Raw genomic sequence first — 26,079 nt, 5'->3', positions numbered from 1 at the left:
ATGAGGCCCCAGGCCTCATTACAGAAAGAAAAGATGCTGGAGCGATATGAGATGTAAATATTTTTGACAGCGTTGCGTTTTGAGCTATTCGGCAATTTTGCATCTTGATTTTGATGTGAACGTAACGTACAGTGAGGGATCCGCGATCTTCTTATGCTTTTACTTTGAAGGCGAGCCTCTCCGGAAACAGTGTTTCCTCAACTAGCTGCCTGGGTGAAGGAAGGTACTGGTTAGACTGGGTAAAGGCACTGGTCAGACGTATCGCCGAGGGTAACAGAGGCTCTACTCAGGTAAAGTCAGTTCGTCTGTGTCATGGTACTGTGGGCGGGTGTGTCCTCTGTGTTTTTATCCTCTGGGTCTGTGTGATGTACATAGCTCCAGCTAGCTAGCTATAGCATGCTACTTTAGCTGATTAGCTAAAGCTGTCACGGAGCAGGACAGGTCCTCTCCCTGGGAGCTGTGAGACACCAGTGGGGCTAGACATGTCACCACTAGACCAATGGTGTAAGCGCGGATTCAGTCGTTATACACACATACATACACATTATACATACATATGTATATACAAATACATTACGCGCGCGCGCGCGCGCACACACACACACACACACACACACACACACACACACACACACACACACACACACACACACACACACACACACACACACACACACACAGACTATACACACACACACACAGAGACTATACACGCAGACTATATACACACACACACACACACACACACACACACACACACACACACACACAGACTATACACACACACACACACAGAGACTATACACGCAGACTATATACACACACACACACTCAATAATACACACATGCACTATACACACACACAGTATGCACACACTATACACACCTATACACATGCACTATACGAGCATACAGACACAAACACTATGCACACACTAACCCTCAGTAAGGGCTCAGTACTGGTTCACAAGCAGAAGTGTCAGACATGCACCACTCATTCAGAGCTGGAGTGTCTCTACAAAACGTTTAAACAAGCTGTACGGTCATATGGTCATACCGTGTGAGCTGGTATATGGTATGACAGCTAGGGAGGCACTGAGGACGTTTACGTTTGCCTGCTTGGCGACATCAAGTAAAATACGAGTACTGGAGTAAGAGGTCGCCGTGACCCTCCATTATCTATGACCCACTGGGTTATTGTGACTGTTAAAAGCAGGTGGCAGCCTCTGCTCTTAGTGGTGTAGCTGGTGGTGCTGGCCTCTGCTGTTAGTGGTGTAGCTGGTGGTGCTATCCTCTACTGTTAAAGGTGTAGCTGGTGCTGCTTGCCTCTGATGTTAGTGGTGTAGCTTCTGGTGCTAGCCTCTACTGTTAGTGGTGTAGCTTCTGGTGCTAGCCTCTACTGTTAGTGGTGTAGCTGGTGGTCCCATCCTCCACTAGGTAGGTCCATCAGACGGTTGTCCTCAGCACCATGACGGTGTTTCATCTAGCTGTATTACATGCCCCTGTGGGGTATACCACGAAGCTCGCTGAACATACCCAGGCTTTCTTGGGAAAACCTGGCTCGAAAGAGCCGCAACTCGCAATCAGAGTTAAATGGTACCACGAAGCTCACTTTAGATTCAATTAGTTGAACCATGTTTTCCGCTTTAGGTTCAGTGCGCGTTCACGTGAAAGGGGCGTTTTTTGCGTCATTTTTCTCACCTTTACGATAGATCAAGCAGTCTATGCGTATAAGTGAAAAGATTCTGCATATTGTCTGTAAAATAACTATGCCAAATGCAGAATTGTTCGCCATTAATCCAAATAGAATGATGATGATTTAAAAATGCATAAGCAATGTCCATCCTGCCTTATTCTATCATTTAGGGAATTCACTTTAAATACACCCTATTTAAGAAATGTATTGCATGTTTTTGACCGCTGAGAGGTAGCGGCTGTAGCGTAGTGGATTAGTATAAGACCCGAACGCCAGCGACTGGGGTTCAAATTCGCCGGTCTATCATCATGCATTGCAGCATTTTACCCCCATAGATGTGGTGCCAGCACGGCCTTGAAAATATGGGTTCAAGTTCGAAATAAGCACAAAAATATAATTCCATAAGCTTTAGTGAATAAGTATTCCATATGCATGAGAATTAGGACTTTTTAAGCTTTTTAACCCCCCTCGCAGAAATTGAAGACTGACGCGCTACCTCCACTCTAGCACTCTGTCACTGAGACACAATGCGCAACAGTATTGTCTACATAAGGTCCAAAAGGACGATCAAATAACGAACACCCTCTGATGAGAATCTGTATGTCTCATGAAGAACCCCAATTTCGTTGTTTGCACAATGACAATAAAGTCTGAAATCTGAATATCGTCAGACAATGCCAAGGGATCGGTTCTGTCCCGTAAAACCCTCTGTCTCCGGAGAGACGCCTGTACGAGAAGTGCGCCGGGGTCCACGGGAACACCCACAAATGGTGACGCCATTGTCAGAGGAGGGGCTAGGAAGCTGCGCACGCCGATTTAAGTAGCCGATCTCCGGCTAGACTAAGCCGAAAAACTGCTCCCGACCAGGTTTGGTTGCGAGCATAAGTCACCATGGTGATACAGCGACGCTAAAAGAGATCGACTTTCGTGGTACAACTAACCCAGGCTTGGAGCTCAACATACCTCGCTAACCCTCTAAGCGAGCTTCGTGGTACAGGGCCCTGATGTGGCCTAGCATCGAGTACTTTGATACTGTCTCACTTATAACCACATATATAGATATATGTATATTTATACTAGGGGTGGGTATTGCCAAAGAAGTCACGATTCGATTCGTATCACGATTCACATGCCACGATGCGATTCTATCACGATGCATCGCGATACTTGAATTATTGCGATGCATTGCGATGCATTGCGAATTTTCACTGAACACTTAAAAAAAAATTAAGCCATTACCAGTGGCTGACTGGCTGTGTATGATCTGGATAGTGTGTTCAATTGATAACTCAAAGCAACTCAATTCATACATAGCTGTATTTATTGAAACGACTATTACTGGATACACTGACAAGAAGTGCTAAGGATCTATAAAACTTAAAATAACAAAATAAGGATAATCAGTGCCGTTTACATGGCCTCAGTGGTCCTTTAAACCAATGAAATGAAAACATTCAAACATTTCCCCTTTTGGAAGTAGCTGCCATTATAACAGCAATATCATTTCATAAACATAAGAGGACAAACTGATGCCACAAAAAGTGAATAGGCTTTATAAAACTATATAAAAAAAAAAAAAGATTTTTTTTTTTTTTTTTTTTTAATTAATAATCGATTCTTGGCGTCAACAATCGATGCAGTAGATCGTGAAAATTAGAATCGCGATTCATCGTCATGACGATTATTTGGCACACCCCTAATTTATACACCCTAATATTATGCGACAGGGTCACATTTTGATGTCATAGCCGATCACTGGGATTAATCTACATTATTCATACCTCCAAATGTCGAATGGACAATTTGACATTTCACAGCACAGGAATAACAGCACAGGAATTACTCTGTTGATACGTCCATGGTTGTTGACGTCCATGGTTTTCTTTACGGTTTAACCCTGGTTGTTGACGTCCATGTTTGTTGACGTCCATGAATGTTGACGTCCATGGTTGACGTCCATGGTTGTTGACGTCCATGATTGTTGACGTTCATGGTTGTGCACAGCACTCGGATCATGACTGCCCTCTGCAGGGATCTGAGGTGGCAACGTTTCCCAGAAGGTATTTTGGGGATTTTAAAGTTGGTGTTGATATGGTGCAAAACAGCAACTTGTCAAAGGTTTCATATGATCACATTAATGAGTACTCTGGGTTTGAAATAGCTTACAATTCATATCCCATTGATCCTCTAGTGCAGTGGTCATCAACCTTTTTAAGCCCAAGATCTCTGACCTCGACCTGTGTGAAAGGCAAGATCTATTGAAGACTTTAGAAAAAACAGACAGCGCAGAATGTATTTCCAATTAAAGGCCTTTTATTGAGTCTAATTGTATGAATTACATGTAATTCTTTGCTCAGCTTTTTTTTTAATGCATTCAAAACTAACTGAAAACAAAAAATAAGGCCATGTGCCCTATTTCCCATTTATAATATTGTACAACTGTACAACAACACACACACAACACAGCAAACACAACACAACAAAGAGGAAAAAATCTACAAACTTGCAGTGGACAGATATTGAAGTGTAATTAGCTGTTTTGCTTACCCAATAACCACATGGAAGTTAACAAATGTATGATTCACATTTTAGAAAGTGGAACTGTAATGTGTATTAATAAAATTCTCAGTGCAATTAAGTAAGCGCCATGTCCCATCTAAAGCAGCATCATCTCACTTGCAGTCATGTTGCTCAAATTAGTGTGATGGCTGTGACTGAATACTGTCAGTGAGTGCCTTGAAGTCTGGCTCATAGCTACAGACAGCCAGCCTGAGACAGTCAGTGAGGTGTCGGTCGGTAAGGCGTTTCCTGTACTTTGATTTGATTATTTTCATTTGTGAAAACGCCATTTCACAAAGATAAGTAGATCCAAAGTAGGCACTAGGGCTTTGACTTCGAACTTCGTGATTCGAATATAATTCGAATATCAATAAATAAATCAAAATTCGAATGAATATTAGGCAGCCCAATATTCTAACCTGTTATGGGCAGGCCAAGAGGGAGAGACGTCGGAGAACCCCACGCAGTCTATTCATAATATTGTAATGACCACGGAAGAGGCAGTGAATGAAGTATTGATTAGACAGCGATTTATCAGAAACATAATAAACCGTTGGAACACGCAAGACCGGTAACCATAGCAACGCCGGTAAACAAATCTCGCAAAGCCCAATCCAGGGCTGAATCCGAATACTCATACTTATAGTACAGGGCTCCAGACTAACTTTTTCCTTGGGTGCACTGGTGCGCCTAAATGTTTAATTTGGGTGCACCAGCACGTATTTATGGTGCACCCAAGTTTTGAGTTGTTGCGGGGGGGGGGGCGGGGGGGTGGACCGTGCCTGCCTTGCGCTAAGTTGTTGACGGGGGGGGGCAACCCGGGCAGCTGCACCGGTTGCACCGTCGATATTTACGCCATTGACTAATAATATCTTGACCATTAAATAAATGCCTTAAATAAATGCCGAATCTGTATCTCTCATAAAGAATATCGTCAGACAATGCCAAGGGATCGGTTCTGTCCCGAAAAACCCTCTGTCTCCGGAGAGACGCCTGTACGAGAAGTGCGCCGAGGTCCATGGGAACACCCACAAATGGTGACGCCATTATCGGAGGAGGGGCTAGGAAGCTGCGCATGCCGATATAAGTAGCCGATCTCCGGGTAGACTCGCTGAAAAGCTGCTCCCGACCAGGTTTGGTTGCAAGCGTAAGTCACCATGGTGATACAGCGACGCTTAAAGAGATTGACTTTCATGGTACAGCTAACCCAGGCTTTCAGCTCAACATACCTCGCTAACCCTCTAATCGAGCTTCGTAGTACAGGCCCCTGGATTGGGCTACGCGGGTTTGTTTACCGGCGTTGCTATTGTTACCGGGCTTGTGTGTTCCAACAGTTTATTAGGCGTCTAATAAATCGCTGTCTAATCAATGCTTCATTCACTGCCTCTTCCGTGTTTATTACAATATTATGAATAGACTGCTCTGTAAAAAAATTTATAATAATAATTATACTAGATAAATGTTCAGTCGCACCGGTGCGCCCAAATAAAATATTTGGTCGCACTACCCCGAATTCTAGGCGCATGTGCGCCCAAATTAGGCGCACTCTGGAGCCCTGTAGTATGCATTTTGTAGTAGGCCTACGCCACAAATATAGCGCGTCCGAATGCTCAGTGTGCATTGTGTAGTACGGAAAAAAATTCCGAATACGTACTACCGCCACAGTATACAACGGTAGGTCGCTACGTTACCAGACTACGAGTCTGGTAACGAACGAAGAAGAGATGGCTGACCCGACACTACCAACAGCGGCTTAGAAAGACGTCATTTAAAGCGGCGAAAAACGAGAGTAAAAAAGTAAAGTAAGTAAGTAATTAAGTAAAAAGAGACATTTTTAATTTAATAGCAACGATGACAAGACGGAAAACAGGTAACTTATCAAGGTAATTTTGCCGGCATCTGAGGGGAGACACGTCATCTCCAAACAAGCGTTCAGAGGAGTTCTACGCATAGCTGTAGACCGTTCTAGGCGTTCTACACATAGCTGTAGACCGTCAAGTATTAGACACTGAACATAAATAGTATGTACTAAGTATTCGGATTTAGCCCAGGTATTACTGAAGGCATAATGGTCAAAATAATATTAATAAATATTCGAATATATTCGAATATTAATATTAATAAACAAACAAACTTTGAATATAATTTTTGGGCAAAAGTCAAAGCCCTAGTAGGCACTCACTATTAGTGCACATGCAGTGAGGAGAGGATACTTCTCTTTGCTGACCAGTCCCCAAAAGTCACTGTCCCTTGATCTGTTTTTCAGCACTATGTCATTTTGGAAATCAACCATCTCCATGTCAACTCCACTTGGCAAAGCAAATGCCTGCTGGAATCTGTCTGCTACCTGTTCTATATCAACGGGCAGAAATGGGTTTGAGAGGAATGCAACAATATCTTCCATGACGTCTAACTCAACAAATAGCCGATTTAACTCAGTTGTCACTTTGTCCAGCTGGGCACAGTACTGCTTGCTCAGTGTTAAAAAAATATTTTTTTTTAATTGCGTGTGACATTTTCTCCAAGTTGGGGAAGTGGGTCAGCTTCTTGTTCTTTAGATGTGTGGTCCAAACACCCAGCTTGGCCTTGAACTCATTCACTGCGCTACTCATGTGGGGCAGGTGTCTGTCTTTTCCCTGCAGCTCGTTGTTGAGTGTTAAGTTTTGCCGTTAGGTCTGTCAAAAAACCCAGTTCCAGTAGCCACGCATCATCGGACAGTTCCTCGTGCTCCTCGTTTTTTGTTGACAAAAAAGTCTTTATCTCAGGCAGCAAGTCAACAAATCGCTGCAACACTTTGCCACGACTCAACCACCGGACTTCAGCGTGGAGAAGCAGGTCTCCGTATGCGGCATCGAGCTCATCCAATAACGCCTTGAATAAGCGGTGCTGAAGCGCTTTTGCTCTAATCGAGTTTATCAGTTTGACCACCAGTGTCATGCCATGGGAAAAGTCAAAGACTTTCCCAACCAAAGCCTGTTGATGGATAACAGTGATAATCCATGAATGCAGGAAATTTGGGGTCATTACGGCACAGCGCCATGAAACCTGCCCGCACACCTCGCATTCCCGGGGGCCCCATCAGTAGTAATGGCAACTAGTTTATAAATGGGGTTGCCGTTTTCGTCAATATACTTTTTGAACTCCTGGTAAATGGCCTCCAGAGAGTGAGAGAGATGTGCTTGCAAAACTTATTATGAAAATGTATCATGCATAATATAGGATATTGTGTATTTTTTTATTTTATTTTTTTATAATTATTTTCGGGATCTACATGGAAAGCCTCAAAGATCGACCAGTCGATCGCGATCGACGGGTTGACGACCAATGCTCTAGTGGTTCTCAACCTTTTTACTAAGAAGGGAGTAAATATTATGATATTCCGGCGTCCCCCTGTACAATGACTCAAGGCATCTGTCATAACTAAAGTGTTTTCATTACAACAAAGTGCTAGTTAAAAAAAATCTGACTAGAACTGCAAGCAGTTATGCAGGGGTCCAAGAAGTGTGCATTTTGCCAGCACAACGGGACAAGAAATGTGCGTTTCGCCGGCACAACCCGAAGCATGTGTTCAAAACGCTACCCTGAACCTGTGGATACAAAGGATTTGACTGTGGTAGGAGTAGCGAGAAGTCAGTGTAGCGTTTTCGCGGCGAAATTTTGTAGAAGATATACAATTTCCTCGTTCAATTTCCCCTAATGGCGAAATTTTCCGACATTTTTATCGAACGACATTAAGGTTTACATTAAACCCATTTTCCACGTCTAATTTAGCTAATAAACCAATATTCAAAACGCTACCGCTTCGTCGTCGAAGGTCGGATCAAAAAAGTGTTCCATGCTTTCTTTTTGTGTGTGTCTGAAGATGTCGTGTGCAAGGTTTGGTGTGGATTGGTCAAGAAATGTGGGAGGAGTAGGGAAAAAACAGTTTAGCGGTTTTCTCGATTTTGCGGAAAAAAATTATAGACGCAAATGGGCGTGGCCTATGCCAAAAGATGCAGCAGACTCCAGTGAATCTGTGGTATAAGGTTTTGAATGTGGGAGATTCGGTGTGGGAGTTATAGCCCCAAACGTGTCTGTCCTTGGTATAGCGCCACCTAGTGACCGGCGTGTCTGGATTTGGTTATCTGAGTAGCGGTGCCGGACCTGGATCTAGTCATGCAATTGGCGTGTCGGCACCATTTACGGTTTGGGCTGTGGTAAAAAAAATCCTTACAAAAACAATAGGGTTCCAACCTGTTGGCTTGGACCCCTAATAAAAGTTCTTATTTGTAGTACAATTCCATTGCTAAATTATAGATTTTTTAACAAAATATGACACGATGAATGGGCATTTTCAATACATTTCTACTATCCAGAGTTTACATTGAACAGTTAATTAGCTCAGTTTCCAAAGCTCTTCTTTCAGATTGAGGACTAATGCTTTTTACCAGGCTACCCGCATGTTGTCCTCAAGGTTCATCTAGTGCTGTGTTTAGTCTTCAGGGCTCTCTTGCTATCTGTCCAAGCATGTCAGTGATCCCTGAGAAGGCGAGTTTTCCATAGTTTGTGTTTTTTTTTTTAAAGCCTCGCCTTATTCATGCTGCGGCTGGATAATGTTGTATTTACATTTTACAACCTTCATTGCTTTGTTCTTATTGGTTTAACTCAACATACCTGGCAGTAGCGGAGTTGAGCAAGCCATTTCTGATCCACCAATGACTTTGCCAGATCAGGGGTCTCATTTATAAAACTGTGTGTGTGGGATCGTTACTAAAAGTGTACGTACGCCCAAAAGCCAAGTTTTTTTGCGTGCGCCAAAAAATATTCAGTACGCACACCTCCAAGCAATCTTTGCTTTATAAATCACAGAGTGCCTACAAGTGTGCGCAGCTGAATCAGCTTCACATTCCGCCCTGTATACGCCCCTTTTTAACCATAAATGGTCAATGCAAATGACCTCATGAATGCGATCTGCATATAAAACCGACTCAGATGCAAGTGTTATGTCTTGTCGGAATTCGGAAACCATGGCAGAAGGACTGAGGAAAGCAAAAAAGTGAAATTTCACGGAGGTTGAAGTGCACACTGAAGACACTTTTGGGTGAGGTGGAGGCCCGAAAAGTAGTTTTATTCGGTGGTCACGGGATTGGGATCACTAACAACGAAAAGCAGAGTGAGTGGCAACATGTTGCTGCAGCAGTGAGTGAACCCTGTCAGTGGCACGGAGCGCACAGTCCCAGAATTAAAAAAGAAGTGATCTGACAAAGGTACATAATTTTATGTACCAATAAATAGTTATGGTCCCTGAAGACCCTCTCCCTCAGAATTCTGCCATTTGCATGGTCCTCCAGCAGTGCCATGGTGCAGCATTACGCAAGGGGCTCACGGTCACCGCTGTATTTATAGGGTTACGGTAATAAGACTGACCGAGAACACCTTGGGTAATCAGTTTGTAATCACCCACGTAAAATGTTCTTGAACATAACCCCTTTTTAATGCCTGATTTGTCATGAAAAGCATCAAGAGGAACGGACAATAATATAACGATTGTGATGAGGAGTATGTGGCTTGGTTTTCCACACTTGGGATTGAATTGACACATGATTATGTGTTTACAGTGTCACATAAAAATATTATGTTATTGACACATGTTGGACAGATACTTTATTCCATGCAGTCGCGTCGTCAGTGGACGGTATGCATACTGTGACTTAAATATAGAGAATTTTGTTTTTGAATTTTCATTTCGATTCTAAGGAGATGTTTCTGGAGTTATAACTGAGAAATAACGCAGTTGACTTAAATTATTCTGATTACATAGATTTAATGCATGATACAGGTTGAAATTGAACTTATGAAGGGCGATGATAAAACATAATCGTTCTTCTGACGCTACGTTTCTTCAGTCTGACTTCAGTTCACCACCACACCGTCTGTGTCAACAATTCTCCATTTCCTCCAAACCATGCGTACGCAAACTACGCATGGGTCAGAGTTTGCTTTGGGCTGCGCACAATCTCCCGTTAAGTTAGTTTTTTATCGGTCACAACCTTGTCGTGGAAAGTCATGTACGCCACTTTCAGCCCCGTTTTGTGCTTACGCAACGGTTATAAATGAGACCCCAGGCCTCCTGTCCAAAGGGAAACTCCTCCCTCAAGCCAAACAGACGCGTCAGCGTCCGTCGCTGGATAACCATCTTACCTCTGTGCAGAAGTGGTTGTCGGCGACCATCTCCTCGCAGAGCGCAGGGAATGATACAGTTTGTTGACTAAGTTCAACATTTTAACAGTATCAGAAACTACATGAAGACCGGCTTCCATGTCCTTTGCAGCAAGCTCGTCTCTGTGCAGATAACAGGGTCAAAATCACATGGCAGAGACAGCTTTTCTTTTGTTGAACGACTGAGTCTGTTCATGTTCAGTGCAGATAGTCCAGTTTATTCCATTTAACTCGCCATTCAGTGCTTCCAAAAGCTATTTTACTGTGGTTAGCTAAAAAAATCACAGAAAATTACAAAAAATCATTGTGTATCTAATTTCCCCATTCGTAGCGGACATTGGCCAGTAGCCATGACATTTTGGACACGCCTGTTGATTTTGATGTCATTGTAACTAAGGGCAGGGCATTCTACTCTTACTTCTTCAGACATCCATGAAATGAAATGTCATTTGAAACTATATTTTTTCCAATTGCACAGATTTCTCCTCACCAAATAATAGTCTCACTATCAGTTGCACAAGGCATAATCAATGTTTCCCCAATCGTATGATTCTGTGTTTAGCTATTCTGAGCCACAGTGCATGATATTTTAGCAGTTTCTTATCCGCAGCTGTAGTCGTGTTCACATCAGCTCCTGAACTTCTTATTGTCAATACTTCATTTGTACTTTAATTATTAACACAGCCAATCCACAACTGCCCATAAAATATTGTAAGTAGCTTGTTAATCCTGGTTCTTCTTTCAGTCCCTTAGGGTTCCGGGCTTCCCAGCAGCAGTGGACGGTGGCTGGAGTGACTTAAGTCTTCTGCGGCAGAGAGCTTCCCAGCTCCATGGTGACCAAGGTGCACCAGCAGCAGGGCAGCCTGCGGTTGCGGCGAGGCCTGGCCAGGGACAAAGACCCTGTGCAGGGCATGGGAATGGAGGCCACCTGCTGGCTGACCCCTGGCACACTGCGGAGGCTGATTGAGCTCCCCTCACCTCCGCTCTCTCGACACCAGCTGAAAAGACTGGAGGAACACAGGTGACCCCATAGGCTTGTTGGTCCACTTTTCCTGATGCTAGTGTTGCTACTTTTGAGTGTGGATACACGTGTCCAGTCGCCACTATGGGCCTCGTGAAACGAGGCTGGAAGAATATCACACAAGGCTTGTCTCAAGGTTTAACATTTTTTAAACGTGTAGGCAACAGATAATTTAAAGGAGCATTTCACCGGTGGAGGCATGAATATGTATTGAAATTGGGTCCGATATGTGGTCGAATAATAAAATAAAATTCTAATTTGGTGCCGTCTTGACCGAGAAAAGGCAGAAAGTGACTTTTTGGCGCTTGTGGATTGAAGACAACAACTCCCACCATGCACCACCATGCACAGCTTCGCTGGCCACTCACGCTGATCTAGATCTCCGCTGATATCGGACACCTCGCTTTTCCATCTACCAAGCTGATACCGCAAGACTGCTTGAAAATCATTTCACACAACATTTCTAGTGAAGAGTATTAGTTGGTGAACTGATAAAGAGAAAGTTCTCTCACGGACACGTCGGACAGCGAAATATTTGATTATATAAAGTTACCAAGGATACATTCAGCGAGATAATAGGTGAACAAGATTCTTATAGGCAAATGTTTTCATTGTGGGTAGGGAGTGGGAGTGACCTAAGGCCAAGTAAATTTGTAATACAATGGGTGGATATTGGACATGTCTGCAGGTTTGTAAGACATGGCTGTAAACAGTTTACACAACAAAGAAGTGAGTCGATTGGCCTGGTCTCGATACCAGACTGACTGGCTCCAGTGGACACTCAAATACGAATTAACTTAACCTCTCTCAGTCGAAAGAGAGGAGGGATTTGTTTTAAGTTACAGGGAGAATATATGCAGTTCCTTCTAATGTAATAATTATATAAACAAGGTTAATATAATTTGTATGTGATTGTATATTTATAGTTATGATTGATATTTCCACGACAGAACTCAGTGAATTAGTCCTCTTTTCTATTTCTTTCGAAATGGTGAACTTTTGCATGGTGCCATCTTCTATGTCAGATCCAGTACCTTCCGCCATTGTACTTCAGTTTTATCAACAGCCTCTGTAAGCTTGGCTTCAGACGCTGTGGATGTTAGTTTCTGCTGGTGAAGTCCCACCCACTGGCACTGCTCTAATAGGTCTGTAGCGTCAGTGGGTCCCACCCCCTATAGAGGGGTGGGACTAGTGCTTGTATTCTTACGAAAATCCTCCCCTCTTACACTTCCTATTTACTTCTACGCAAAAATCGTCATTTTGCGTCATCTTAAACAGGAAGTGTTGGAGATTGATAGTCTCCCCAGAAAATAAGGGAATGATGCACGACCATTCAAAAATATGAGTTGGTTTCTAACGATACAAAGCTTAATGGAAATGGGTGAAGTGTCCCTTTTAAAGAGCTGTAAAATCCGAACATAACAAAGATAAAGGTCTGGTACAGATTAGAATACCCTTATCATATAATATTGGTTATGTCTATGAACAATTTTCCAAGTACTTCTTTCATCCTCCCCCCAGAATGTTTTCATGGTGATATCAGATTAGTGTAAACCAGAGGTGGATCCGCTGGAACTGTCAAAAAAAGTAGGATTTCTTGAGGTGACTAGCTGATGGGTACATTCACCTAAGCAAACTAGATAAATAAGCACTGTGCGGTGGCTAGATGCGTTGCTTGACTTTAAACATACCAGGCTGGGAAAAGGAAGCTCAGATGGGAGGGCTCTTCACAGTCTGGCTACTTGAGCTGGCAAAGGGGGTCTGCAGGACTGGCATCCTGGTGGACTCCCACCAGATGGTTTCCCAGTAAGCTTTAGAGAGCTACCAGGCACCATCTAGGGTCACCACGTACATTGACCTTAACACTAGAGTAACCCCTCAGCTCCAGAAGAACCTGAAGCTTCACGTCTAATGATTGTTGCATCAACCTTTAAATTCAGCTGGGAAACGCTGCCATAACAGATCAATGTGTCCGATGGCTCCAAATTAGAAAAAACAAAAGAGCTCCAGTTCTTGATGGAAAACGCTAGTGTAAACTAACCACTATTATTCATAATATGGTTAAGGACTGGTTAAGGAGTTGGACTGGTATCCGGAGGGTGGCCAGTTTGAATCCCAAGCCTCCACGGATGAGGTGCCCTTGAGCAAGGCACCTGAAACCCCCACCTGCTCCCCGGTTGCTGCACCGCGGCAGCCCACTGCTCCGGGAGTGCCGATGTGCCCCTATGTGTGTGCCCCATGTGTATGGACCTCTGTATGTGTATGTATTCACCGGCTACCCGGATGGGTCAAAAGCAGAGAAGAATTTCCCCCTAAAAAGGGATAAATAAATGATAATTTAGGATAGCTTAACTAGCTTAACTTAACTTAATATATACTTGGACAGTGATTGTTTTCATGTAAATGTAAGAGTTTTGCATCAGCGGTTTCAGTCGAGCTCTGGGATTAGTGAGCCAATTTAAACATTAGGAATGTTAGCTTGCCTTGGAGGCAACAGGTGTAGCAGCTTAACCTGCAGCTTCATTGTTTTGTACAATTTCTGTTCCTTGTTTATTGTATCCAGATTTAGGGTTAGGATATGGTCAACACATATGTTGGATGTAGATAAACCTTCCTGACCATTAGCCCCACTCACCAGTTAGTTTGTGACAGCTGTATTTAAATTCAGGGGTGAACACTTATTCAGAGTCATCTGCTTGTAATGATGCTCACCATTGCACTGTTCTCTGGCATTTTGAAGCAAGCTACGTATTTCAGATTTCTGGTCTATCAGAATCTTTGACCGAAAATCATCTTGACGCACGCATGACTTACAGCGTAGAAACGATGCTCAATCCATCAAAAATTGGTTCAGTCTACATGTATCTGGCCCTTCTTCAACATTCAGAGCACAAGAAGACAAATATGCTTGAGGTAAAATGTACAAATGGGGTTGTCATCATTGTCCTCTTCTCCCTGGTTTGGATAGAAGTACTGCCACACCACCATTTCAGTCAAATAATTCATTTTTATTTACTCAAGTATATATTGTTTATTTTTTACTCTGAATGTTGGCCCATGAATGAATGTACAGCTGACTGGTTCATGTGATTGTGTAATGAACCAGTGGCCCGGCTGTTTGTCCCTGCAGATACAGCAGTGCTGGCCGCTCCCTTCTGGAGCCCATGATGCAGCACTACTGGGAGTGGCTGGTGGGACGAGTCCCGGCCTGGATCGCTCCTAACCTCATCACGGTGGTGGGGTTGGCTACCAATGTCTTCACCACCTTGGTACTGGTGTATTACTGTCCCACTGCTACAGAACAGGTAGGTCATCAGACTCTAGCATGATTTGTTATTATAAATAAAGACGTTTAAGAACTAAATAACATCAACAGACAACAGCACGGTAGTCTGGCCAGAGTAAGACCGATGGCTCATTTGAAACTGTGGTCCTTGTGTAGGAAAGCATATTAAAATGTATTCCATTAGCAACCACATCGGTACATAACTATTCACAAACGGCACATAAATATTTCTCAAATTTTGACAAATGTCAACAATAAGTCAATATATTTTTGGACCAATAAAACATGTGTTTAATCGTCCCCTGTGTTTGGGCTACTATTTGGTCTAATTTGTCTTTCAATTAAAAGGGATTCTTATTTGTGAACCTGTAGTTTGTGATTGAGACTACTGACTTTATTATCTGCAGAGTAGTTTTGCCGTGGTTCTGCAAATTAGCCATTATTCTACTGTTGTCGATCTTTGGAGCACATTGCATTCCCGCTTTCTTTTACTTTCATTCTTGTAATTCACACAAAAACATTGCTAATTGTTTAAATTCTTGTAAAATCTATGCGGAAATACTGTTGCAAGCACAGCAGACATTATACAGGACTTGAATGTCTTTAGACTAGGGGTGTGACGAGATCTCGTGCCACGAGATCTCGCGAGATTAAACTCGACGATATTACCCGTTGCGTTAAAGATCTGTCTCGCGAGATTTGTGAGCTATCCAAACTTCTATTTGTGGCCTGTAGGGGCAGTAATGCGCCTTTGCTACGTCTAGCCTGCCAGAACCTAACGAAGGAGAAGGAAAAGAAGAAGAGGAGGAGAAGGAGGGGAAGCAGGGGAAGCAGCCATAGGCAGCCAGAATGACGTCGGAAAATACCCGTATTACCGTCGAAGATGCCCCCGGGCCCCGCCACTTTTAAATCATTTGTTTGGCAACATTTTGGGTACCCGGCGGAAATGATGAATGGCAATAGAGTGACTGATAAGACACGGACAATACCAAGTTGTCAGTGACATACTTGGTCAGATTCTGTTTGCACTATTTGCACTCTGTATTGATGGAGTAGAACTTTGATTTGGTTTCGCAGATAATATTGCACTTGAAAAAAATAGAATTATTTCATTAAATTTATTTTACTCCAACTTTTATAAATTGTAGTTTTAATTTAAATTTCATGCATGTAAAGAGTTATAATAAAACATTTCAAAATGCTTGTGCAACTCGGTTAAATGAAAGTCTGTTGGTCCAGTCATATATTTTGTCATTGTAGTTTTCTTAAAATCTCGTCTCGTCTCGTTCTCGTGAACCGAATATCGTGTCTCGTCTCGTCTCGTCTCGTGAGCTGAGTGTATCGTCACACCCCTACTTTAGACTATATGCAATATTTAAGTTTGTAGAATTCTCCACTTTCTCCCTCCTTCTATTCAAGGCTCCTTTGTGGGCGTATCTCTTGTGTGCTGTGGGCCTCTTTGTCTACCAATCACTGGATGCTATTGATGGGAAGCAGGCAAGACGTACCAACAGCAGCTCACCTCTAGGGGAGCTGTTTGACCATGGGTGTGACTCTCTCTCCACAGGTATGTAACAGAGAAATGCTTCAGTTGAAGACTCTTATTGGTTGGCCTCTCTAGGCACCAGACCATGTCACCATTTTTCTCTCCCCTCTGTCCAGTCTTTGTAGTGCTGGGTACCAGTATAGCAGTCCAACTGGGCACCAACCCAGACTGGATGTTCTTCTGCTGCTTCGCCGGCATGTTCATGTTCTACTGCGCCCACTGGCAGACCTACGTGTCCGGCACCCTGCGCTTCGGCATGTACGTTCTGTGACCTCTTACGGGGATCTGGTTTCGGAAGAGGACATTTAATGGGATGTGTGTGTGTGTGTGGGTGTGGGTGTGTGTGTGTGTGTTTACTTGAAAAACATTTGTAATAATCTTCATTTTTTTCTCCTCCCACTTAGCATCGATGTGACTGAAGTACAAATCTTTATTATAATCATGTATTTGCTGGCGGCCATCGGAGGATCTTCTTTATGGCAATCACTGGTAATTGATCTCAGTTTCCCATACTTTCACTTTAAGAACATAGGTTGCTGTGGGTCATAAATGATCAGCTTTGAATATTACTATGTATTACATATATTGCTATGCGTCATAAAGGATGAGGGATTTACAGGAGACGAGCAGCCCTTTGTGGTAGAATATAAATAATGAATATTTTTATTTAGGTGATAATGACTCAAGAATGAAGAAATAACCAGCTTGATTCTGCCATGATAATAAATGAATACGTTATCTTGTCATAACATAGTTTGCGACGTTGAGATCGGTTATTTAGGATAACAAATTAATAAACTTAATTGTTTTCTCACTGATGAGAAAATCTTAATTGCAGGTCACACAGGAGAGGGGAATTGTCTGGTTACATTTTGTGTAGAAAACATTATTTAGGCTATGTCCTTTGTTTGTTACTTTGCCAAGTGATTTGTGTGGTTGCTGTGGACAAGCCAAATGGAGGGGTTTCTCTCAGCCGTGACTCGAGGAAAGAGGTCTGAGGAGATGCTTATTAAACGAGATGAGGATAATGTTGTCCCTGCCACGCTGCACATACAACCCTTTCATGATGACACTAAAATACATCCATTTGTGCCTTTCTCTACCCCACAGATTCCAGTTGTAAATGTCCAAGTGAAAATGGTTCCTGCAATCTGCACTTTTATAGGGGCTATTTTCTCCTGTACCAATTACTTCAGAGTAATCTTTACTGGAGGTGTGGGCAAAAATGGATCCACAATAGCTGTACGTCTGTCTGTGTATTTGTGTGTGTGCTAATTGTACCTAATGGCTTGTTGAAAAATTGGAAGAAATATCACACGTTATTGTATTCCCTCTTTACCTCACATCTCTGTATTGTGACAGAATACAATGTTTTTAATGGCCATCAGTACCTTAAAAGCACCTTGCACATTTTTATTACCGTGTTTCTGCATATGTTTAGCACACTTGTATAAGGCATAGTCAAGGCATTGAATATGGAGATAAAGCATTCACATATGATAAATGCATACGCCTGCTTTTATATTGAAATATGCTGGTATTATGGCTGTACCCTGGTTAATTGTGAGCTTAAACTAACATGTTTCTATTTTCCCAGGGAACCAGTGTTCTGTCTCCTGTGTTGCATATCGGCTCCGTTATAATGCTGGCTATGATGATATACAAGAAATCAGCTGTCCAGCTCTTCGAGAGACACCCATGCCTTTATATTTTGGCCTTTGGCTTTGTAGCAGCCAAAATCACCAATAAATTAGTTGTAAGTTGACCTCTTCCTGCCATGCCAAGGTTCTATGTGACTCTTCATTGTATTTATGGGTCATTCTGTTCCTAGGTCGCCCATATGACAAAAAGTGAGATGCACCTCCATGATTTAGCATTCCTCGGACCAGGGCTGCTGTTCCTAGATCAGTATTTCAACAGTTTCATCGACGAGTACCTGGTGCTGTGGATTGCATTGGTAAGTAGACTAACTACCCAGCCATTCAAAACGCATATTCTTAGTAGAACATACATGAATGATCCCTCTGAATGGCCACTGTAACATACATTTAAAAGATAATGGTTTCATTATGTTGGTTCAGATTTAGGTCTCTATTGTTAATCATAATTGACGTGTTTAGAGCGATTGAGAAAGCAACCACCTAACCCCATAACCCTGAAGGAAATTATTTGCTATGTTGGAGATGAGGTGTATAGGATGAGTCCTCTCTTGTTGCTATATCGATTATTGGGAATGGGGTTATTTTCTGTTCATTCTGTAGCAGCGACCTGTCAGGATCAGCTGGAATGGTTAGTGGAACCCTTGTGGTTTTCCTGAGGACCAACCCCACAGGTTTTCCTGTGGGCTTGTCATAAATTGAACCAGTAAGTGATATTATTTTAGACCGTATTCAATGAGGGATTCGTAAACAATTTTTACAAACCCTCACTTGTTGACTTTAAACCCCAAATGTTTTGATGGAGCAAAATGATAATTCTGGGGTATGATGATCCATACAGCGAACGATAAAACTTTCATCCCTGCTAATGGGATGAAACTGTAGCAATATAAAACCTATAATTCTTATATCAAAGCTGGTCTAAAGGCCTGATTCAACCGGACGAGTTACCCGGGGATTCCACCGGATGCGTTACGGCAACGTTACGGCTGCGGCACGGAACGGCTGCGACTCTGCCCTGCTTGCATTTCCACCGGGCGCGTTACGGCAGCGCAACGTGCGTTGCGTGCCAGCCGTATTCACGCGAGATCACGAGATCACGCGATAATCCTAAACCTAATGTACTCAACTTCCACTCCCAAAATGACTGCAATTAAATGCCACGCTTTGTCCTTCCAGCCATTGCCCTTATAAAAAGGATGATTTGGTACATAAATGACGTTGTGATAGGCTACATGAGCTGAGTATTGTTTTTTATTTTGAAAATTGACCGGATGCTCTATGGCTTTTACTTTTTCACTTCCTGCCCTGCTCGATCTGCTCTGTTGAAATTGACGCGGTTCCGCAACGGCTTGCGGCAAAAATAGAAATGCGACGGAATGATAGTGCTGCGGCACGGCAAGCCGCTCCTGAGACGCTGCTGAGACGTTCCGCAGCCGCGCCCGGTGGAAATGGTCTCATTGATTAGAGTGGAACCTATCTGTTGCGGTGACCGCGGCCAAGACGTGCCGCTGCCGTAACGCGTCCGGTGGAATCAGGCCTTTACGGCAGCGTTACGGCTGCGGCACGTCTTGGCCGGCACGTCTTTTTACGGAGGTATTAAGGGTAGTTCCGGGGGCAGCGTTTGGGGCGACGGACGAATTTCGTCCAGATCCGGAGGTATGGATCGGCCTTTACGCGTCCGGTGGAATCCCCGCGTAAGGCATAATGTACATAAGATTCACAGTAATTAAAAACATTGAGCAAGTTAACAATTCCCTCAAAACAACGTTCCCTAAACACTGTTAAACCGTGTTAGAATTCAAATGAACACCTTCCTTGGGAGGTGTTTCAGGCACGTCCAGTGGGGAGGAGACCTCGGGGAAGACCCAGTACTAGGTGGAGAGATTATATCTCAACACTGGCCTGGGAACGCCTCGGGATCCCCCCGTCAGAGCTGGTCAATGTGGCCCGGGAAAGGGAAGTCTGGGGCCCCCTGCTTGAGCTGCTCCCCCGCGACCCGACCCCGGATAAGCGGACGAAAATTAGATGAGATGAGATGAGATTATATTTGTCTTAACCTATTGATAGAATCATCTCTAATGCCTCATTTCCCCATACGTATGTTTTTCGTATCCGTGCTTCCGTAAATTTACGGAAGGAGTCGCTAGTGTTTTACGTACGGACATGAATGTATTTATGGACAAAAGATGGGGGAGCGTATGATAATGGCCATTTTTAGGAGACCGGTACTTTGGAACATGAGGATCGACATATACAGCGGTGAGTAGTTTGGCCTGCCAGGTACTTACGTGTTTTGTGAAAAAGATAAAAACTTTCATACGGTATCTCCGTAAAACGACGGCGAAAGTTAAATTCTTTGAACGTATATTACGGACATACCGGACAGAAATTTTACGGAGGGGAGGAGTCTCGGAGGAAAAACTGACATTACGGAGAATCACATAGGAATTAATGGACTTTCGGTCGGAGACGGTTGGATCGCATACGAGAATGTAGGCCTACGTATGAGGAAACGAGGCGTTAGTTACAAATAAAGATGATTTTACAGCATGTAGCCCCCTCTAGTGGCTGCTTGTGGGAGTTCACCACGTTGCTATGGAAGTGCTTAAAACCAGGAAATAAAACCTGTCCGTATGATCCGCTAGTACTCACTAGCTGTGTTCGAAATCATTCCCTATCACGGATTTAGTGCACTATATAGGGTGCTCGCCATTTTGTAGTGGTGTTCGAATTCTCAGTGGTTAATTGCATGAACTATATAGTGCACTTAAAATACCCAAAATTAGAGTGTACATACGATGTACCCTACATGTTTCTCCCGTATACCACAATGCAATGCGGTTGTGTTTTTCCGGAGGAGAAGACGAAAACTAATACATTTATTAGTTTTTTGAACGGCTTTCGTTCAGAAATGTCAACAATTTATTTGGGATTTAACATAGAAAATGTAACATCCACAATTAATTAAAAAAACTAATATTCAACATCAGCTTTCCTCGTGAGTGCCCGGTTTGTTTACATAATGTGGGCGCATCTGTCACACAAATACCCGGAGCATTTACTGACGCAAATGACGTTTAGAAATGTTCAGCGTAGTGTCCGAATTCTCGTTTGTTCGTTCCCTATATTGGACACTATATCATGAACACTGTATAGGGAATAGTGAGTGAGTGTATAGGGAACGATTTCGAACACAGAATGTCTGAATGCGCTTATTTGCATAAAGTTAACTGAAGTTAAACTTTTGCCCCGCCCCTTCAACGCGATGCTATCCCCCGCCCGTATGCAAGTCTTCCCACAAGCCCTTGCCTCACCCGATACGAGTATTTCCTAATAGAGCTCGTAAGTCGCCATTGCTCATGGGACCTATGTGACCGAAAAAAATGAATGGGAGTCATGGAAGGTGCTCTCCTTGAAAGAAGGTGGTAAAGTGCACCAAAGACACAGCCATGTTCCGACTGAGGGATCTGTTTGCGAGTGGTGGTGACGTATATCATACGCGTCGAGAGCAGCGGGATTTGTAGTCCACAAAGCGCCCCACACAAAAACTAACCGTATCAAACTCCTACCCGCTAAATTATAGGTTTCTTTGCATGAAAAATTATTATTTAAATCCACAAACAACATATGTATAATCCGGGGCGTATAAAGACTGGGATCAGAAAATAATTACTTTCTCTCCATTGACTCCCATTCATTTTTTTCGGTCTCATAGGTCCCATGAGCAATGGCGACTTATGGCGCGTTTCCACTGCAGGGTGCGGAACGGATCGGATCGCAAAGGTGCGGATCGGGTCGCGTTTCCACCGCCAAAAGTGGGCGTGACCCGGATTTAGCCGTACCCGTTTTGGCCTCGTTTTCAGGACTCCTCCGTTGGGGTACTGAAAACGAGACGAGACGCCTGAAAGGGTCCCGGGAAATTCTAGCTACACACCCCCTCCGTTGATTGGTCGACAGAATCCTCACTTCCGGGTGACGCGGGGATAAAAACAAACAAACAGTACCCTCGAGGTATTATTCTTTACAATTAACATGTCGCGTAAAACGCTTGCTTGGGCAAACAAGGAGGTGGAGACGTTCGTCTGCATTCTTGGGGAGGAAGACGTTTACGATGTTTACGTAGCTGCCGCGGCGATCGACATCCGGCCTACCACAAAGGGTACTGTCGGCAGTGGAAACGCGACCTCGGAACTGAGCTGGGCTATACCGCCCCCTCCCCACCGCACCTTTGCGATCCGATCCGTTCCGCACCCTGCAGTGGAAACGCGGCATTACGAGCTCTATGCGGGCTGCATTTCCTGTGGGGCGGGCCCGTTAGTATGAGAAGGGTCCAGCTGCAGGCTTGGGCGTTTCCGTCATGACACAAGAACGCCCTTTAGGCGTTCCTGGTAGCATTTCATCAACCAATCACGAGGTGTTTCGAAAGGCATACTGGGTTTCGCTAGGCATACTGCGAAGCACAGTCGCAAGGCATACTATGCTTTCCTTCCTTAATGGCAATTTTACCTCTTTCATTAGATTTAGCAATCATGGAGCCCCGACTTTGCTAGCGTTGGTTCTATGCTACCCGTACTTACTACTAGATCTTATTTTGAAACTTCTGTTTGAGAAAATCTAACTAGCGAATGTTCCGGATGTTAACAGCCGTGCGAAGAAGAAGGGGTTCGGTGTTAAAGGTGAAAGTTAGGCCGGTTTATATCAGAGTTTCCATTGTCCGGAAAAAAATGAGGAGGACCGAAAATTCTAAATGTCACAACGTGACATTTAGAATTTGAGGTGAAAGTTAGGCCGGTTTATAGCAGAGTTTCCATTGACCGGAAAAAAATGAGGAGGACCGAAAATCCTAAATGTCCCTGGTCAGAATGACCAATGGAAATAATTCTCTGCACAATTTGAATTGTGTTTAAATATGCTACAGTGGTCATTTTATTTAGCCAATTCATGTTAAACAATGAGGGTTTTGATTGACCCGACCCGGCCCGCCGATATTTCCCACCACTACCCTTGAGCCGGGTCGGCCGGGCCTTTGATCGAGCGTTTTGTGTTTTTCTCATTGCTTTATTGGCCTGATCTGAGGAGAAAGCTATGCCATAAACAGAAATATTATAGGCCTTTATTACACGGGTCTTCTCAATGCCGTGGAACGCTCCGTTCACTTGCATGGGTAGTAGTCCGGTAACTTGTCAACCCCAGCGTCTTCGGTTGCTAAGCGACGTCAACGTCTTTTGCAGGCTATTTCACTGCTGAATGCTGGTAACGAATAAATTGTAAAAAGAATTGAACTGAATTTTTTTTCCAAAATAGGATTTGAAAAGCTTTGGAAGTTTATTTACAACACTATTTACGTGGTTTCGGAGCAGTACACTTGGACATTTTAATACAGTTCAGCGAGAAAGGCAACAAAGAATAAGAAGGGGGTGTTCCAGTCTGCGTAAACGGGAACCCCCACCTCACGAGAACGCCCATTTGTGTCTTTAGTGGGATGATATTGGTTAGTATGGGGTCAGAACAGTCTCATTAATAATGAATGCACAGAGAAGGATTCACAAATGTATTTTGTGATTTATATATGAATTACTCTCTTCTCACAAATACATTTCAATGCACACACAAATGGATATCGGTATGTATAAGTGTAAAATAAATCCATAAACAAAAATAAGTTTCACAAACACATTTCTGATCCACACACGAATGTGTCTTGTTTTAAATAAAAGTAATATAAATCCATAAATATATCAATTAATAAAATATTTGCAATTTTCATTAAAAAATTAATTGGATGTTGTTGTATTTATATACAAACTGTTAAATTTCAATTAACAAGACGCTTTTCATTCGTGAACTTGTTTGCATCTGTGTGTGAACTGGTCTGTATTTATTTGTGGACTTTTGAGACTCTCCTGACGTGGCTGGATTCACAAATGCATTTTTTTTCAACAAGGAACTCTCTGTAGCCAATCAGATGCCTCCGTATTTGTCAGCCAATCACATGACTGCAGTGACTGGGTTTTTAGATTGTCGGTGCCGTTTACTACTTTAACGGCACAGACAATCCGAAAACCCAGTCGAAACTAGATGGAAAAAGTGTGTAGTTCGAAACGTGACGCAGCTTTTACTTCTTCGCCACCTAGAAATTGTTATGTTCGATCATACAAAAAACCCATGTTATTTCCCATAGACATTTGACCGAGGGAACCGGGAGGCTCGGAGGCTGGACTTATTCTTCGGAGGTCGGGACTGCAGTCATGTGATTGGCTGAAATTGAGGGAGGCATCTGATTGGCTACAGAGTTCCTTGTTGATACGTCAGGCTTCACCATATATAGCACATGTTTCGCTATTCTGAAACATAAGCTCAGAGATCTTCTCAGGCTTTTGTTAGTTGTATTGTATGATACACTAAACAAGCAAAAGATCATTGCTTGCATTAGGCAGAGAGGGGGGCCCTCGGTAGGTGTTGAGGGTTTCAGCCCTTCTCTGGGTAGGTCATAAGGTTCCAGCCGTCAGCTCTGGGTAGGTCATGAGGTTCAGGGCGTTGGCTCTGGGTAGGTCATGAGGTTCCAGCCGTTAGCTCTGGGTAGGTCATGAGGTTCAGGCCATTGGCTGAGGCTCTTGGTAGGTCATGAGGTTCAGGGAGTTGGCCTTGGGGAGGTCACTGCGGTTCAGGCCATTGGCTGAGGCTCTGGGTAGGTCACGAGGTTCAGGGTGTTGGTTCTGGGCGTTCTGACCAGTGATCCATGTTGATCTCTGATTTTGTTAATGTTTCCTTAGTTCTGCTGTGCTATTGGAAATGTATGATTTTTAACTACCCCACCCCTTTCTCTAAACAGATCATTTCATTCTTTGACTTGCTGCGTTACTGTGTCAGCGTTTGCAACCAGATTGCATCCCATCTGCGCATCTTTGTCTTCAAAATCAAGCCTTCTCCTCCATCTGGGCTTCATTAAGGACAGTGCTCCCTGCTGCAAACAAGATATTAAACATTATATAGATACAAGATTTATATAACAATTATAGGCATTTTACAAGTGACTATGATCTTGCAAATACTGTTAATTTAGAATTGAGATCCTTTTCGTTCATATGGTCTGTAAGTAAAAATGTCCATTTCTCCAATGATGGATATACTTAAAAGTTGGATAACTACACAGTATTGAAAGACAAATAAACGCAAACTATTAAATGTGTTTGATTGTGAAGTTCACAAATTGTTTAGTTATCCTTTATATGAATACTGTCACTTAATAGATGTTCTACCTTTAGGTTTAAACATACTGCTTTGGGACATTTTTGTATATTCTCTTGAATACACTGCAAGTCAAATTGTTAGGGGTAAAATATTTTTGTTTTTTGCAGTCAGAAATGCCTTGCACCCAGTTTCGAAGTTTGAACTTGTTTTACAACATTGTGGAAATGTTTGCTTTTATACCTCTTGTTTTATATTCTTGCACCCCAACTAAAACAATTTATTGACTGTCATGCTTTCATTTGCTCATAAGATATGATGTCTTATAGCAGGTATTGATAACATTTCTAAAATGTTGTAATAAATAGTAACCAGATCAGTTGAGCTGACTCGCTGTATGTGTGTGTAAATGTTCATTCCCTCAAAAACTGTGCTGACTTGATTTTTTTAATTTATCTGTACTTGCTAATAAAATGTACCTTTGAGTATTTAATGCCAATACATACATGTGTCTCTGTGGTTCCCAACTGAGAGGTGCATATGAGGCCACAAAGGGTCCTGACTGGTCACACAAAACAAGTGACTCACGAAACAAAGTCAGTCAGAATCTATCAGAGCTAATGCTAATGATATCAAAGTTCTACCTACTAACAATAACATGCCCCTTGGCTTATCTGTTTCAGCTCAGAGTTCTTGGGTATCACCTCCAAACCCATAGGGGACTTCACCAAGTGTTGTATCAACATCTTTGATTTACTTTTCATTATAAAATCGCTGCGTTTTGAAAATGAATATTAGCTACTTTATTAGGTTTTCTTTGGCTAAAGTAGTCTTCCTCACGTAAACCCTCATCACGAGGCTTACTCCACAACAGATTAAGGACATGATCGATGTGATTTAAAATGTATTTCCTTCATATAAGAG

General features: G+C 43.0%; 1 protein-coding gene across 1 annotated transcript; it reads left to right on the top strand.

The window, feature by feature from the left end:
* Nucleotides 1-25,671, top strand: LOC130378490 (choline/ethanolaminephosphotransferase 1-like). Its single transcript, XM_056585233.1, has 10 exons — nucleotides 1-290; nucleotides 11,199-11,474; nucleotides 14,605-14,779; nucleotides 16,180-16,327; nucleotides 16,423-16,564; nucleotides 16,711-16,795; nucleotides 17,417-17,548; nucleotides 17,904-18,062; nucleotides 18,138-18,263; nucleotides 24,800-25,671. The coding sequence occupies exons 2-10, from the start codon at nucleotides 11,284-11,286 to the stop codon at nucleotides 24,914-24,916; spliced, it is 1,275 nt and encodes a 424-aa protein (XP_056441208.1). The 5' UTR covers nucleotides 1-290; nucleotides 11,199-11,283; the 3' UTR covers nucleotides 24,917-25,671.
* Nucleotides 25,672-26,079: the final 408 nt, after the last annotated feature.

The sequence above is a fragment of the Gadus chalcogrammus genome, unplaced genomic scaffold (assembly GCF_026213295.1).
Source record: "Gadus chalcogrammus isolate NIFS_2021 unplaced genomic scaffold, NIFS_Gcha_1.0 GACHA081, whole genome shotgun sequence".
NCBI lineage: Eukaryota > Metazoa > Chordata > Actinopteri > Gadiformes > Gadidae > Gadus > Gadus chalcogrammus.
The sequence above is the reverse complement of the archived record's forward strand: the minus strand, read 5'-3'. Positions and strand labels throughout refer to the sequence as shown.